This window comes from Euprymna scolopes, chromosome 7 (assembly GCF_053919585.1).
Source record: "Euprymna scolopes isolate OS-2025 chromosome 7, ASM5391958v1, whole genome shotgun sequence".
NCBI lineage: Eukaryota > Metazoa > Mollusca > Cephalopoda > Sepiida > Sepiolidae > Euprymna > Euprymna scolopes.
The window spans coordinates 156,409,375-156,423,675 of record NC_136488.1 but is presented as its reverse complement, the minus strand read 5'-3'; the positions used below and the strand labels follow the sequence as shown (position 1 = coordinate 156,423,675).

The window sequence follows — 14,301 nt, the reverse complement described above, 5'->3', positions numbered from 1 at the left end:
GAAACAGTGGCACGGAAAATAGTGCATCACATTTTATTGATACTCACGGGAAACGTGTTGAGCTATTTGTTCTCTCGCCATGTGTGAGTAGAATAGTAGAGTAGGTAAACATTCAAGTCGTGGCAGGAAGAATAATCTAGAATCCAAGCGTAGTTTCTTTCGTTTTAGTGTAACAGAGTATGACGGCTATATACAAATGCCGAGCCCTGTGTGAAATGACGTCACGACAGGGAAAAAGAAATGAACCATAAAAAAGAACATGTGCATGTGCAGAGGATCACGTTCGAGAGCACGTTCAAGAACACGTTCGAAACGATGGTAAAGAGAAGAGAGGTCAGAGAGAAGGAGCATGATCACGGTTTATTCGGGAAAGTACCCGGAAATAAGTTTTGCTGTTACAAAAAAAAAAGTGACTTCGAGTTATACTTTGACTTGGTTTCCTTTGCGACGTAGGCTGCATGCAACGTGTTGGGTCCCGTGTGTAAACCTGTGTGCAACATCACATTAGTTCTCGAGATCGCCTCACAAATACGGTATGCTAAAGAATTTTACTACACTTCCTCCTAATCTCATGATCACACACGTGGCAAACTGGGAAGGTATTTCACGCAACGTGCTCCTTTGCCTTAATGCTATAGCAGGTTCCTCTTCGTGTGACATCCGTGATGCTTGTGTCAGTCACGGAGTTACCAGACTCAAATGGATTACTGCCCACAGCTTTTATATTGACGATCCTTATACCGTGCGTGGGGCATTTGTTATGGTTTATACTTGTCAATATGATATTTTCTCGACTTATTAAACTCTGTAATGTATCTAAGTTTGTCGATGCAGCACACTAACGTTGCTGTGTATGCCTAATAAGCGGATATGATTTTTTTCTTGGGTTTTCTCAACTGCTTTCTTGATCACATCAAGCCATTCCTGTGGCACTTGTTAGGCTTTTTTTCTTTTCTTTTTACACAGTGATCACCACTTATCAAGGCCAGGAAGCCACTCAGGGATAAGGGTTATTGCAAGTGCATTACGTTAGTGTGGATATTTGATGAAGTGTTTACTTAAGGGGGCGGTTCATTAGGAATTTGTTAACATTGGACTTGAAGACATCCAAGTTGTAGTCCGGAGGGAAGCAGGCAGACGGAACAGAGTTCCACAGGCGTGCAGTTCTAAGAAAGAAGCTTTGTTCATGGAATCCGCGTTTTGATTTAGGCACAGATATAGAGTGGGGGAAATTTTTGACAGTGGATTCAGCTAGACGGGTGTTTTTCGTGAAAGATTGACGATGAGGGACCAGAGATTGGAGTTCAGACGAGCACCTGCCATGAAAATAACGATAAAACAAGGATAGGCTCGCAACGTCTCTTCTGTGGGAGAGAGGTTGCAGGGTAGAGAAAATCTAGAGAAAGGCTATCAACGCAGTTATGTTAGGATATCATAGAGGTTAGATCTATCAACTACTCACTCTTCAACCGGGTTTTATAAATCTGTTAGTTATCATCTAACGAGCGTCTCATTTGCCGCCTTGGTACGCACCATAACCGTTCATACAAAAAGTGTCTGCAACCCACTTGTACGTAAAAGCAAATGGAGCGAAGAAACACTAAAGCGTTGCTTGTTATATTAATGTTATGTTGATACCTTTTCACACAACACCGAATCCTTCCATATTTACATGCCATAACTTTCTCTCTCCTCTCTCTCTCTCTCTCTCTCTCTCTCTCTCTCTTTCTCTCTCATAAAGTATTCGTAGAATAATGTTGGTTGTTTTTGTTTTACGGCATATCAACCCTTTTCAGGTTATTTAATGCCGAATCCAGTTATTTTGAAGAAAAGTCTTTGATAGAATATATTTTTTTTTTGTTTTTTTAAAGTCGGTTTCTATTTAACCCATAGTTGGGACCCTAACAGGTACTACAAAGACAAAAAGTGTGCATATTCTATGAAAAATACACATTAGGAATTACTGGAGATTGTTAGTGGAAAAAATTAGCAGGTGAAATTTTGGCTTGCAGTCTATGATATTCAGAATGGCAAGAGAAAAACACTTTACTTTATTACAAAATTTAATTCGGATTTTAATACATAGGTGCCTGTATAGATTTTATTCGTAATGACCAGTTTAAAAGTTGCATTCTGGAGTTTGGATCTTTTAAGCCAGCCGACTAGAAAAGGTGTGTGTGAGGTGTAGACTTACCTCTGAACTTCAATGATGGGTGTGTCGTATTTTTTCTCGAATTTCGTTTTGAATCCCTCCCATAGGTCGTCCAGACCTGAATCAATGATTTGATACGATGGCTCTGCGACAGGAAACAGAACGAACAGAATAAAGAAAACGTTCATCCTAAAACAGAAAAGAAATTAAAGAGAAATAAACGGAAAGTATTTAAAGACTACTACTACTACTACTACTACTACTACTACTACTACTACTATAGGAAGTTCAGGTTGGCCGAATAGATACAATTTAGGCGTATGGTGTCAGCTATATTAAGTATAGTTCATCGTGATCTAATACTGTTGTAACAGGTATAGACCGGCGATTTCCTCGCAGTAAAAAATAACAACTTGTGTTCAATTAATGGTATACAATTAATCACCTACAATATTATAGTGTTTCGACATTATATCACTTAAAAGGGATTGATTTTCTGTAAAAAACACCAGAATAATATAAGGCACTACTACAAGTCTTACTACTACTACTACTACTACTACTACTACTACTACTACTACTACCACCACTAGTAGTAGTAGTAGTAGTAGTAGTAGTAGTAGTAGTAGTAGTAGTAGTAGTAGTAGTAGCAATAATAATAATAATAATAATGAATTAAAATAATAATAGAGAAATAATAAAAGTAGTAATAATAATAAATGATAACAATAAAATAATAATAATAATAAAATAATAATGATGATGATAATATTAATAACAGTAATAATAATAATAATAATAAAATAATAATAACAATAAAATAATAATAATAATAATAATGAAATAATAACAATAAAATAATAATAAAATAATGATGATCATGATAATATTGTTAATAACAGTAATAATAATAAAATAATAATAACACTAATAAATAATAATAATAATATCATAAAATAATAAAAATAAAATAATAATAGAAAAATAATGATAATAAAATAGTAGTTGTAATAATAATAATAATAATAATAACATTAATAAATATAATGAAATAATAAAATAATAATAATAATAATAGAAAAATAATGATAATGAAAATAGTAGTTTTAATAATAATAATAATAATAATAATAATAATAATAATAATAATAATAATAACAGCACAACTGAGAAAACAACACTATCCCATTGATTACTGTACACAAAATAACCCTTAACTCCGAGTGGCTTCTGGGCCTTGATAAGTGGTGACCTTCCTATAAAAAAATCCGTAACAATAATGACATAATAATAAAAGAAGCAGACAAAGGCGGTGCCGTAATAATCATGGACAAAACGTATTACGAAACAAAAATTACAGAATTACTGGATGACAAACACTACTATAAACCCATTAGTACCAACATAGATAACACCACCATCTCAAAAATCACAAAACATTGTACAACACACAACAAAATATTAAAAAAGAAAGAAAAGGACTTCCTCACAAATTTCATTACAAGGACCAACAACTTCTATGGACTGCCTAAAATACACAAATCTGGCGTAATAAAACTTGCCATCGATACACAAAACTCAGAATATATTAGCGCTCCAAACCCTAGTGACCTTATATTTAGACCCATTGTAGCAGGACCAGCCTGTCCGACAAGCAGACTTAGCAACTTAATAGACATCTTATTACAACCTTTCACAGATCAAGTTAAGAGCTACATAAGGGACGACATCCATTTTCTTACTACCTTACCACATACAGTAGAAAACGGGACACTATTAGTTACATTTGACGTTAGCAGTTTATATAGTAATATACCCCATTAATTAGGAAAAGAAGCAATAATATTTTGGATCAACAGACACGCACAAACACTACATCCCAGATTCACAAAGCAATTCATTATCGATAGTATAGACATAATCCTAAATAATAATTCCTTCGAATTCAACAATGACAACTACATCCAAACACTAGGTACAGCAATGGGAACGAAAATGGCACCGACTTACGCAACCTATCTAGAAGAAACCTTATATGAAAAGATAGAACAAAAATTTGGCCACAGAACTAAAAAACTGTTTGTAGAATCATGGAAAAGGTACTTAGATGACTGCTTCATCTTATGGAAACCCACATGGGGGGACATCACAGACTTACACACCATACTCCAGAACCTACACCCAAAAATTAAATTCACCATAGAACAAAGCTCTACAGAATTACCTTTCCTAGATATACTGATAAAGATTAAAGACAATAACATTATCACAGACATTTACCGCAAACCTACAGACACCCAACAATACCTACACTTTAAAAGTCACCACCCTAAAAGCTGCATAAAATCAATTCCCTACACCCTAGCACGTAGAATCTGCACCATAATCACGGACAATAACCTTCGGAAAATCCGACTCAAGGAACTACGAATAAATTTAAGAAAAAGAAAATACCCATCACAACTTATAGACAAAGGGATCCAACTTGCGACAAATATACCAGTAGAAGAGTTGATAACCCCTAAAGAACGAAACAAAGAACAAATCCTAACATACGTCTCCACACACAACACAAACAACCCAGAGCTTTTCACAGAGATAACCAAAAACCTCGTCATACTTAACCAAAACAGCAAACTAAACAACTTCCTTAAAACAACAAAAATAATAAAAAGCAAACGCCAACCCAAAAACCCAAAACGCATTCTTACCTCATCCAAACTTAACAGCAAAGACGTCACGTTTTTCCCCCGTTCTTTTCCTCCTTCGCAGTATGGGTTCGAGCCTGCCTTCCTACTACCATTTTTTTTTTTTTTGCTCAACACACACCTCCAAACCCCGGGGCAACGAAACCTAATAAAAGATATAAATACATGGGCAGTATCATTAGTAAGATACTCTGGACAGTTCATAGGGTGGACCAAAGAAGAACTGAGACAGCTCGATTAGAAGACCAGGAAGCTCATGACCATGCACAACGCACTACACCCGAAGACGATGTTGGCCGACTCTACATAAAAAGGAAAGACGGCGGGAGGGGACTGGTATGTATAAAAGACTGCGTGAATAACACCAAAAAAGAACTAGAAAATTACATAACGCAAAACACTGAAAGAATAAGCATGGCAACGAGAGACACGGAAAAAAACAACAAAACGGAAAACAGAGAGACAAAGGATAAGACAAGAAAAGAAAATGGGAAGAGAAACAACTACACAGAAGATTCATAAGGATAACAAAAAATGAGATTAACGAAAACATGTGGGCATGGAAGAGAAAAGAACACGTAAACAAAGAAACTGAATCGCTAATAACAACAGCAGAAGATAACTCGATAAAACCAACCACATCAAAGCAAATATCGACAAAACACAAGAAAACAGTAAATGCAGACACGGCGGACAAAGAGACGAAACGATAAACCATATAATAAGTGAATGCAGCAAACTGGCTCAAAAAGAATACAAGGACAGGCACGATCAAGTAGGCAGTACACCGAGAATTGAGCAAACAACTGCATCTTGAACGCGCAGACATATGGTACAAACATAAGGCAGCAACAATAACTGAAAACGAAAATCACAAAATGGAACATGGACATACAAACGGATAAACCCATCCAAGCAAGAAGACCGGATGTCATAATAATAAACAAAAAAGAAAAGTCCTGCCAAATCATAGACTTTGCTGTTATAGCTGACCACAGGGTGAATATCAGAAAAAAAAGGAGATGCAGAACAAATATGCAGAGCTAGCCATAGAAAGGGATATGGAAGATAAAAAAAATCAAAATAATACCTATAATAGTCGGAGCACTAGGAATAATTACGAAAAACTTTGAAAAAAGAATGAGAGAAATTGCAATCAAAGGAATGACTGGAATAACAATAATAAAAACAGCTGAAATATTAAGGAAAATCTTTGACTAATACACATGAGCCACACGCGCGGGCCAGACGAGCTGCTACAGAGACAAAACATAAAGAAACGTTATATAGAACCAAGAACATAGAAGATACATATCTATAAATTCACTATCTCTCCCCATCCCCTCCCATTACCCAATCACCTCCCCTCACAAAAGAATGATACCAAATAGCCGAGAAGGGTCAAGAATGATGGAAAGACCGAGGAGAGAGCACTGACCAGATCTCTACTGGACAAGTGTGAAGAGAACTGGGACCTTGGGGCGGCTTATTGCCACTCAAATTTCAGTGGAGACCAATGGCCGCTGCTAGCGAGAGATCGATGGTGTGTGACTGTTGCGATAATGCAAATTCATTCGAAAATGTTATCAAGAGGTGGAGAGCACTGGAAAACTGGAGAGACTTGTTGTCACCCAGCTTCATCGGAACACTGCAGGCTATTCTCAAGAAGAGATCCTTTATGACCCGTATGTAAATAATAATAATAATAATAATAATAATAATAATAATAATAATAATAATAATAATAATTGTACTGTTAAAACATTCATTTTTGGCGGTATTGAAATATTTAAAACAAGGAAAATGTAACTGCATAAAAAAAACTAGAACTAACTGAAATAGAATGAAAGATAAATGATGAACCAGGCGAAGAAGCACCTGTCAGTGTAACCTCACTTGTTGGGTATAATTTTGAATAGGAAATAAGTCCCCCATAATATTAAAAAATATTTAAAAAATATTTACTACTGTTTTAAAGCAAATCAAATCGATTTTTCTAAGTGTTTGTTCTAAGAAAACGGTTTTTGCATTATCTTTTCTAATTATTATATTATTATTTTTTTAAATTGCGAATTAAAATCATGTTACGAGGTTAAATTCATCTTAATACATATCGGTTTCTTTGTAAATAAGTCGGCCATTTTAATATTTTGCTGGTAGTTGAAAAAATCCATTACTTCGTAACTGTCTGAAATTTGAAAGGAATTTGGAAGTATTTAAACTACCGAATAGAAAAATAAATAAAATTTGCTTTAAAATATCTAGCGAATCCTTACGTATTAAAAAATTGAAAATTTTGGAAACAATTTATATTCAATAATTTTATAATCACTGATCGTCATTTCCGAAACATTCAAATTTTTTTTTTTTTTTGCAATGTTCACTAAATGTTTTACTACTGATCTTTAGTCTCACTGGCAATATCGTAAAACTATGCTAGCTCAAAAAACAAAAAAACCCTCCTCCCCCCAAAAAAACAATAACGGCTCCATTCAGTCTTCAGAGTCTATGGATACCCACTGTAAGGGTACCTGGGCGTGAAATTTTTGTGGTAAGGGTTGCGCAATCTCCAACCATACCTCTACTGAGTTGACATTGTTTTATTCTAGCGGCAAGTAGGGGTTCAAGACGACTGGAAATAATGCCGAGATAAGCGGAGAGCACATACAGCGCCTAATATTCTCAAATGGTCACCCATCTGGAACTGACCGGTCTCATCGTTGCTTAACTTCGGTGATATGATGAGAATTAGTGTATATATACAATTATACTGTTTAGAAAACAAACACTAAACGCACAGAAATTATCTCACAGAGCAAAAGCAAAATAACACATTTTAGTTAATTTTTGTAAAATGATAGCATATCTCGGAAATTGGACTTTATTTTATGATAAATTTAAATGTAAATCTGATCCCCCATTCTAAATTCGTAAATAATTTAGGTGTTGGGTTTTCTATTCTCCTTGTATTCTTCGGAGTGTTCACAGGTAATCGCCTAAAAAGTATAATCTTATTTTTGCTTGGAGGTGTGATTTAGCTGAGGGTCTACAATAATAGTTATAAGTTTTTACATAGCAAAAGAATATGTTTAATTTCTACAAAGATAATTTATTATAATTATTGTGTCTGTATTAATAACAACACGAACGCAGAAAGTAAAGGTAAAACAAACATATTAAGACGGAAATATAATTCATATTTACAAAGGTGCAGTTGGAAGATTGTCCGGCAGAGGGCGTGTTAAAGTCTTTCATGGAGCAACCGGCACATGCGTCTTCCCCTCCGGCGTTCGAACACAGCTTCCCGGTCTTGCTGACCTGATACCTTTATCTATAACTTGTTCACCCACGTATGCTAATTAGTGGGCGTCTCCACAACAATAATGAAATCTTATTCTTGCTTGTCTGTTTGTTTGTTCACAATTTGATTAATATGTACAAAAGGTACTTGGATTTACAAATTAATTTTTATACTGAAAGCGGACACACTTAAATTACAGCATGATTTGTATATATACTATTTATTCAAATGAAATCTACAATCAGGGAGTAACCTCATTTGTATATTACATTAAAGAAAATCTATTTCAATAATTAGTTGCATATTATTAATTGATTTTTGTAATAAAATTGTCTTCATTAGTCTCTCGTAGAAATATTTAAATTTGGTTTATTTAATTAATTTTTATTTTATTTATATTTTATTGATTTTATTTTTAATTATTATAAGCTGAATCAGTTGCCTTTTAAAACGGAAGTAAGTTTATTTATTTACGCTATGAGAGTTATTTCCTCTTTAAACTATTTTCAATTTACTTTTCATAGACGAAAAATGACATATTTCATGCATCCATAAATCCAACAGGTGTGATCCATTTCTTCAAGATCATAACAGGAATTAGGTTAATTGGTGTTTCTTAAATATATGTGACTAAATCCTTCGCCTGCCAATATTTTACAATCTGGCAACGCCGGGTATATACAACTAGTTAAAAGATAATTTTAAATATGTAACAAAAATAATAATAATAAAACATGTGAGTGAAAATTTTCATAAAACGCTTTTTAAAGGTTTTTTTTATTTAATAATTTTAAATAAACTTACATTTTAATACAAAATTTTTAGTCTTTCAAGTGTCTTGTCGATGGAAGAGAAACATAACAACTAAACTTCTAAATAGCTTCACTAAACCAGGAATCGTATCTACTACCAGATTTTTTTGCCTTCAATCTCTATCTAACCACCTGTCATATATTTAGACATTTTCGTTGTAAAACCAGACATAGAAAATCTAAACCAATGAACAAAAGTCAAGTGTGTTCTCACAGAAGCGTGAAAATCTTTTAATTGCAGAATTTATTTATACCTAATTCAACTCCAGACCAATCCTTCCACAATATCTAAGTGTTTTTTTTTTCTTTTCTTTTTTCTTCTTTGTTTTTTATTTGTTAATCCTGACTAGGAGACCGGAAAAAAGTTCACCGGACAAAAGCCCACTATATAATAAAAGTAGGCAAAACACCCAAAACCTAATTTTAATATTTTAATTATATTTCATCGTTGCTTTACTTATCAGTGATGTGTGGCAGTATGCTTTTTGACAAAAATGATTTATTGTGAAGCGAATTTATACAAAGTTTTTTTTTTTTACATAGACATCACCACTTATCAAGGCCAAGAGACCACTCGAGGATAAGGGTTAAAGAGTGTACAGTAGAATTTTTTTTTACATAGGCGTCACCACTTATCAAGGCCGATAGGTTACTCAAGGGTAAAAGAGTGTAGAGTAGTCAAAAGGACAATATAGTAATCGATAGTAATGGAAGTTCGGTAAATTTGTTAACTTAAGTGGAACGGCTCATCAGAAACTTGTTCACGTTGGACTTGAAGACAACCATATCATAGACAGCTGGAAAGCAGGAAAACTTATTTTTATTATTTTATTTTAAGTTTCAATTTTAGTTTTTTTTTTTACCCAAATAAAATAAAATTGCATCGTACTTTGATGTTATTATGATTTATAGATATAAGTTTACTTATAGTTTAGAAACAATAACTATTTATATTTAGTATCAGCAATGGACTATTAAGATTGAAAATAGCAAAAGACTCGTTTTTGAAACTGAAAATTAGGCTAGAGATTTTTCGATTCTGATACCAGAAAAATTCCGATTTTTCCGGTTCTCGATTCCGATTAATCGTCCTAACACTAATATATATATATATATATATATATATATATATATATATATATATATATATATATATATATATATATATATATATATCTGATTTCAGATTTCTTTAATATTTTTATTTCTTTCTGTCCTCTGACGAGAAGGATAGACAAAATAGCATTCTTTGCAACACCGCGCAATAAAGGACTATTTTTTTTAGTATTTTCGAACAATAAATTTTGATTGTAAATTTCAACTTACAGTTTTAATTTTCTCTTATATATATATATATATATATATATATATATATATATATATATATATATATACATATATATATACATTATTATTATTATCATTATTATTATTATTATTATTATTATTATTATTATTATTATAACTATTACATTTATATATTTATATTCAAATATTGTATTATATATATATTATATTTATATATAAATATTAATATTATTATTATTATTATTATTATTATTATAACAAAGCATTAACTAGATCATGATATCAAGGAAAGATCAAATATATAAAGGATATGGCTAATGAAAATAGTAGGATAAACTACACAATATCATAACATGACGATGATGAGAAAAAAGAAATATAGCTAATAAACAGGTATAAAAATAAAGATAATAATAAAAAGAATGAAATGAAAAATGAGAAACGAGCATATAAGCGTAATAATACAGTTATGAAAGAAGCGAAACAGACGCAAAAAAGCAAGTCTGGTTCTATCCGCCTTTCAGTGAACTATCCGAAATTATATCCCTAAAGAATCTTACAAAAAATTGATAAGAATGTCCCTAAAACAATAGATTAAGTAAAATAATTAATAAAAACACAGTTAAACTTTCATTCTCAACCGTTGCAAATATAAATAAAACTATAATAAGTTTACATAATGGTAAAATTAAAAAGTAGTAAACAAATATAAATAAAATAGATAAAGCTTGAAAATATAAATCTAGTAAATCAGAAAGATGTAATCTATGGTTACTTGAGTCATACCATATAGTGAATTCTAAAGGAGAGATTTTAGACAAAAAGTTTGATGCCTACATAGAAATAAATTCCTATTATCACGCCAAAGACCTGATTAAAATAACATGTATATACAAAGAAAAGAAAATAATTAAGTGTAGTAAGGAAATTTTAAATATAACCTAAGTAAGAACTAAATTTTAAATTTAGTTGGCAGAATTTAGAATGGGGCAATAAATAAAGTAGTACGCCGGTAAACTTAACATATAGAAAATAAACTAAATATAACCTAAATAAGGGAAACATAATTATATTTAAATGTAATCATTGTTATTGGCAATAGACTATCATTTGAGACATTTCATCAGCACAAAGAAAAAAAAATCAAATATTAAGTAATTGCTAAATATTGAGATGAACAGATTATTATGAATTAAAATAGACTAAATCGGAATGTAAGTTTGAAATAAACTAAGTGAGAAATTTAACCTATAAAGATAATAATGTGAACTACAAGTTTAAAACGAAGCATAGGAGCTTAAAAAATACAAAAATAAAAATAGTGAAATAAAAAATATTAAAAAAAGTTTCGATAACTGTGGGTAAAATCGAGTTATTTCATTATCTCGAGATACTGAATGAGACTGGAATAGTAAGAATTAAAGAAAAAACAAAGATATCATGTTTATATTAAGATAAGACTGAAGATTATAGATTTAACATTTAAATTAATTACATAAAAAATCTTTAAATAAAACTTTTAATTCGTCTTTCTTACAAAAATTGCAAGTAAAAGCGAAAAGGAAAAACAAATACATCGTCACATGTAAATAAAATTCATACGAAACTAAGGCGATGAATAACTGTATATAGAGACTAAAATATGAAAGGTGTAGTTTTGGAGTTGGGGAGTAAATAAATAAATAAATAAATAAATAAATCAGAGAGGAAAATAATTATAAAAATAGAAAAAAAAACATTAAAAGATTAAATGAATATAAAAATCCAAATTTGTAGAAATATCATCTAAAAATAAGAAATACGAAAGTGGGATACTTACTCAATTCGAAGAAAATCGAAAAATAAATAATGAGAGAAATAAAATATATATATATATTCAGGCAGCATTCGTTCATTTAAACAAACATTGTTAAAGACAACAGAGGCTTCTGTTTTATTAAACATTTAAAAATTTTCTGACGCACTAAAATACGTGTTGTAACCATCCCGCACCTACCTACCCAACATTGACCACAGAACTGGCCACCCCTTTCTCCCACACTGAGGCCTTACAACTCGAACGCATTTCCCACTGCTCCTATATATAAAAACCTACCAGCCCTACTCGCACTAATACTCACACACCTCTACTGAAAATGTCTTCTTCGAAAGACGAAAAGTAACACCGAAAAGTAAATTTACAATGGTAAGGCAAACCTATTCAGATAAAAACTCTACCCGATTAAGAGGAGCAAACAATAGAATAGGTTCAAAAGATAGAACCTAAAGTTACATAGAAACTTTATTACATTATCAGGACAATAATGGTTGCAGAATAACGAATAAGAAAGAAAATTTTTAAGGTCATGGTATTTCGAAGCTAAATGCTTCTCGTCAGAAGTGAAGAAAAAGTCGGCATTATTAAAAAAATAAAAATAAAAAGACAATATCAATTTTTAAAACATTCAGATTAGAAGTGGATTTTTTAGATTAGAATTGAAAAAAAATTATATATATATATATATATATAATAAAATTACTACAGAAATTCCCCACTGGACCAAAGTATTGTAGGTTTGCATCAACAGATGCCACATACAAATTCAATATATCTAGGCTAATAGCCACTATCTTATGTAACTTTCGAACATCATTTTAAGCACATTAAGTCGTGATAATAAAATGCTTCATTGTATCCGACGAACAACACCATCACAATCGCAACATTCTTAGAGGAAGGAGTTCATATTTTTCTCTCTAAATATTTAGTCCTCACACTTTTACCAGTTGTCACCGGCACCAATTCTTGTTTCCATAGATACTGTGATTACACCCATTATAACTAGCTCATAGATACATAGATATAACATAATCTTTTCGATTTCCTATTCAGAAATAATAAAGACTCTCACAAATTCCGTCCATTCTGATTGGCTGAAATTTCTCATATTCCGGAATTCGATTCCTATAACGAACGGTTACTAAACTCACTAAAAGACATATCATTTGGCCCGGCAATGCGTCTCATACAACTTTTGTTGTTAAAAAAATGTAAAAAAAAAAATAATAAATCTAAATAAACAATACAAAAAATGGAGAGAATTAAATATATATAGATATTCAGTATTTTACATTTTTTTTTATTTCTTGTATTTCTATTTCTCCCGTTCGTTTGTTTTGATATTCATAGCTGTCGGAATGCTTTGCAGTTCGAGCATGCGTGTGTTCGTGTGCGTGTGTTCGGTTGAGCATGCGTTTGAAGCAAAAAACAACTTTTGCTGTTAAATACATTGCAAAAAATAATGAGGCATGTAAATAGACAATGCAAATGCAACTTTTCTGAAGAAAAGTAAATATCTTTGTATATTCAGTAAATTTAGAGTATATTTGCATTTTTTAATTATATCTCTACTTTTTCCCAGTTACTTTGTTTGGATATTCTTAGCTGTCGGAATGCTTTACATTTCGTGCATGCGTGTGTTTGTGCGCGTGTGTTCGGTTGACCATGCGTTTAAAAACAAAAACACAATATTTGTTGTTATATACATTGCAAAAAAAAATACTAAATGTAAATAAACAATACAATCTGCAACTTCTCTTGAGAAAAAATAAACATATATTCAGAAAATTCCAAGTATTTCTATTTTCTATTTTTTTTCCATTATTTTGTTTTAACATTAGTTTGCTCTTACTACTTTGCTCGGCTTCATCTAGTGACTGCCGATGTAGCCTGAACCATACTTGACGGTAAATCCTCATTATCTAGGTCAGATTATGCAAGGATACCAAAGATATATGCACGGGTGTTCATTGTACAGGTCGGCCGATAAAAAACGATGCTTCTTCGTTATTCTAACGAAATCCGACAGCAGAAAAAATTATTTTTATTTAAAAATACAATAATAACTACTTACATATTTTGTCAATTTCAACAATAACCAATGTTATCTACCAAATTGTCACGCCACAATTAGTTAAATCTTCCATGAATCAGCAAAACAAATGATTACGGCTATGTTTGTTTTGTCACGTAAAATTTGC

At 31.8% G+C, this 14,301-nt stretch overlaps 1 protein-coding gene across 6 annotated transcripts in view; it reads right to left on the bottom strand.

Annotated features, from left to right (window-relative positions):
* Positions 1-14,301, bottom strand: part of LOC145280088 (digestive cysteine proteinase 3-like) — an 87,733-nt gene that overhangs the window by 55,874 nt on the left and 17,558 nt on the right. For 3 of the 6 annotated variants that reach the window (XM_080131804.1, XM_080131808.1, XM_080131806.1), the window contains exon 2: positions 2,195-2,341. In XM_080131804.1, coding sequence (XP_079987930.1) covers positions 2,195-2,340 — 146 coding nt within the window. In that variant the 5' untranslated portion in view covers position 2,341. Of the gene's footprint in view, positions 1-2,194; positions 2,342-8,064; positions 8,139-12,100; positions 12,250-14,301 lie in introns of those variants that run through there. The other 3 variants (XM_080131802.1, XM_080131803.1, XM_080131807.1) reach the window with 3 other exon arrangements.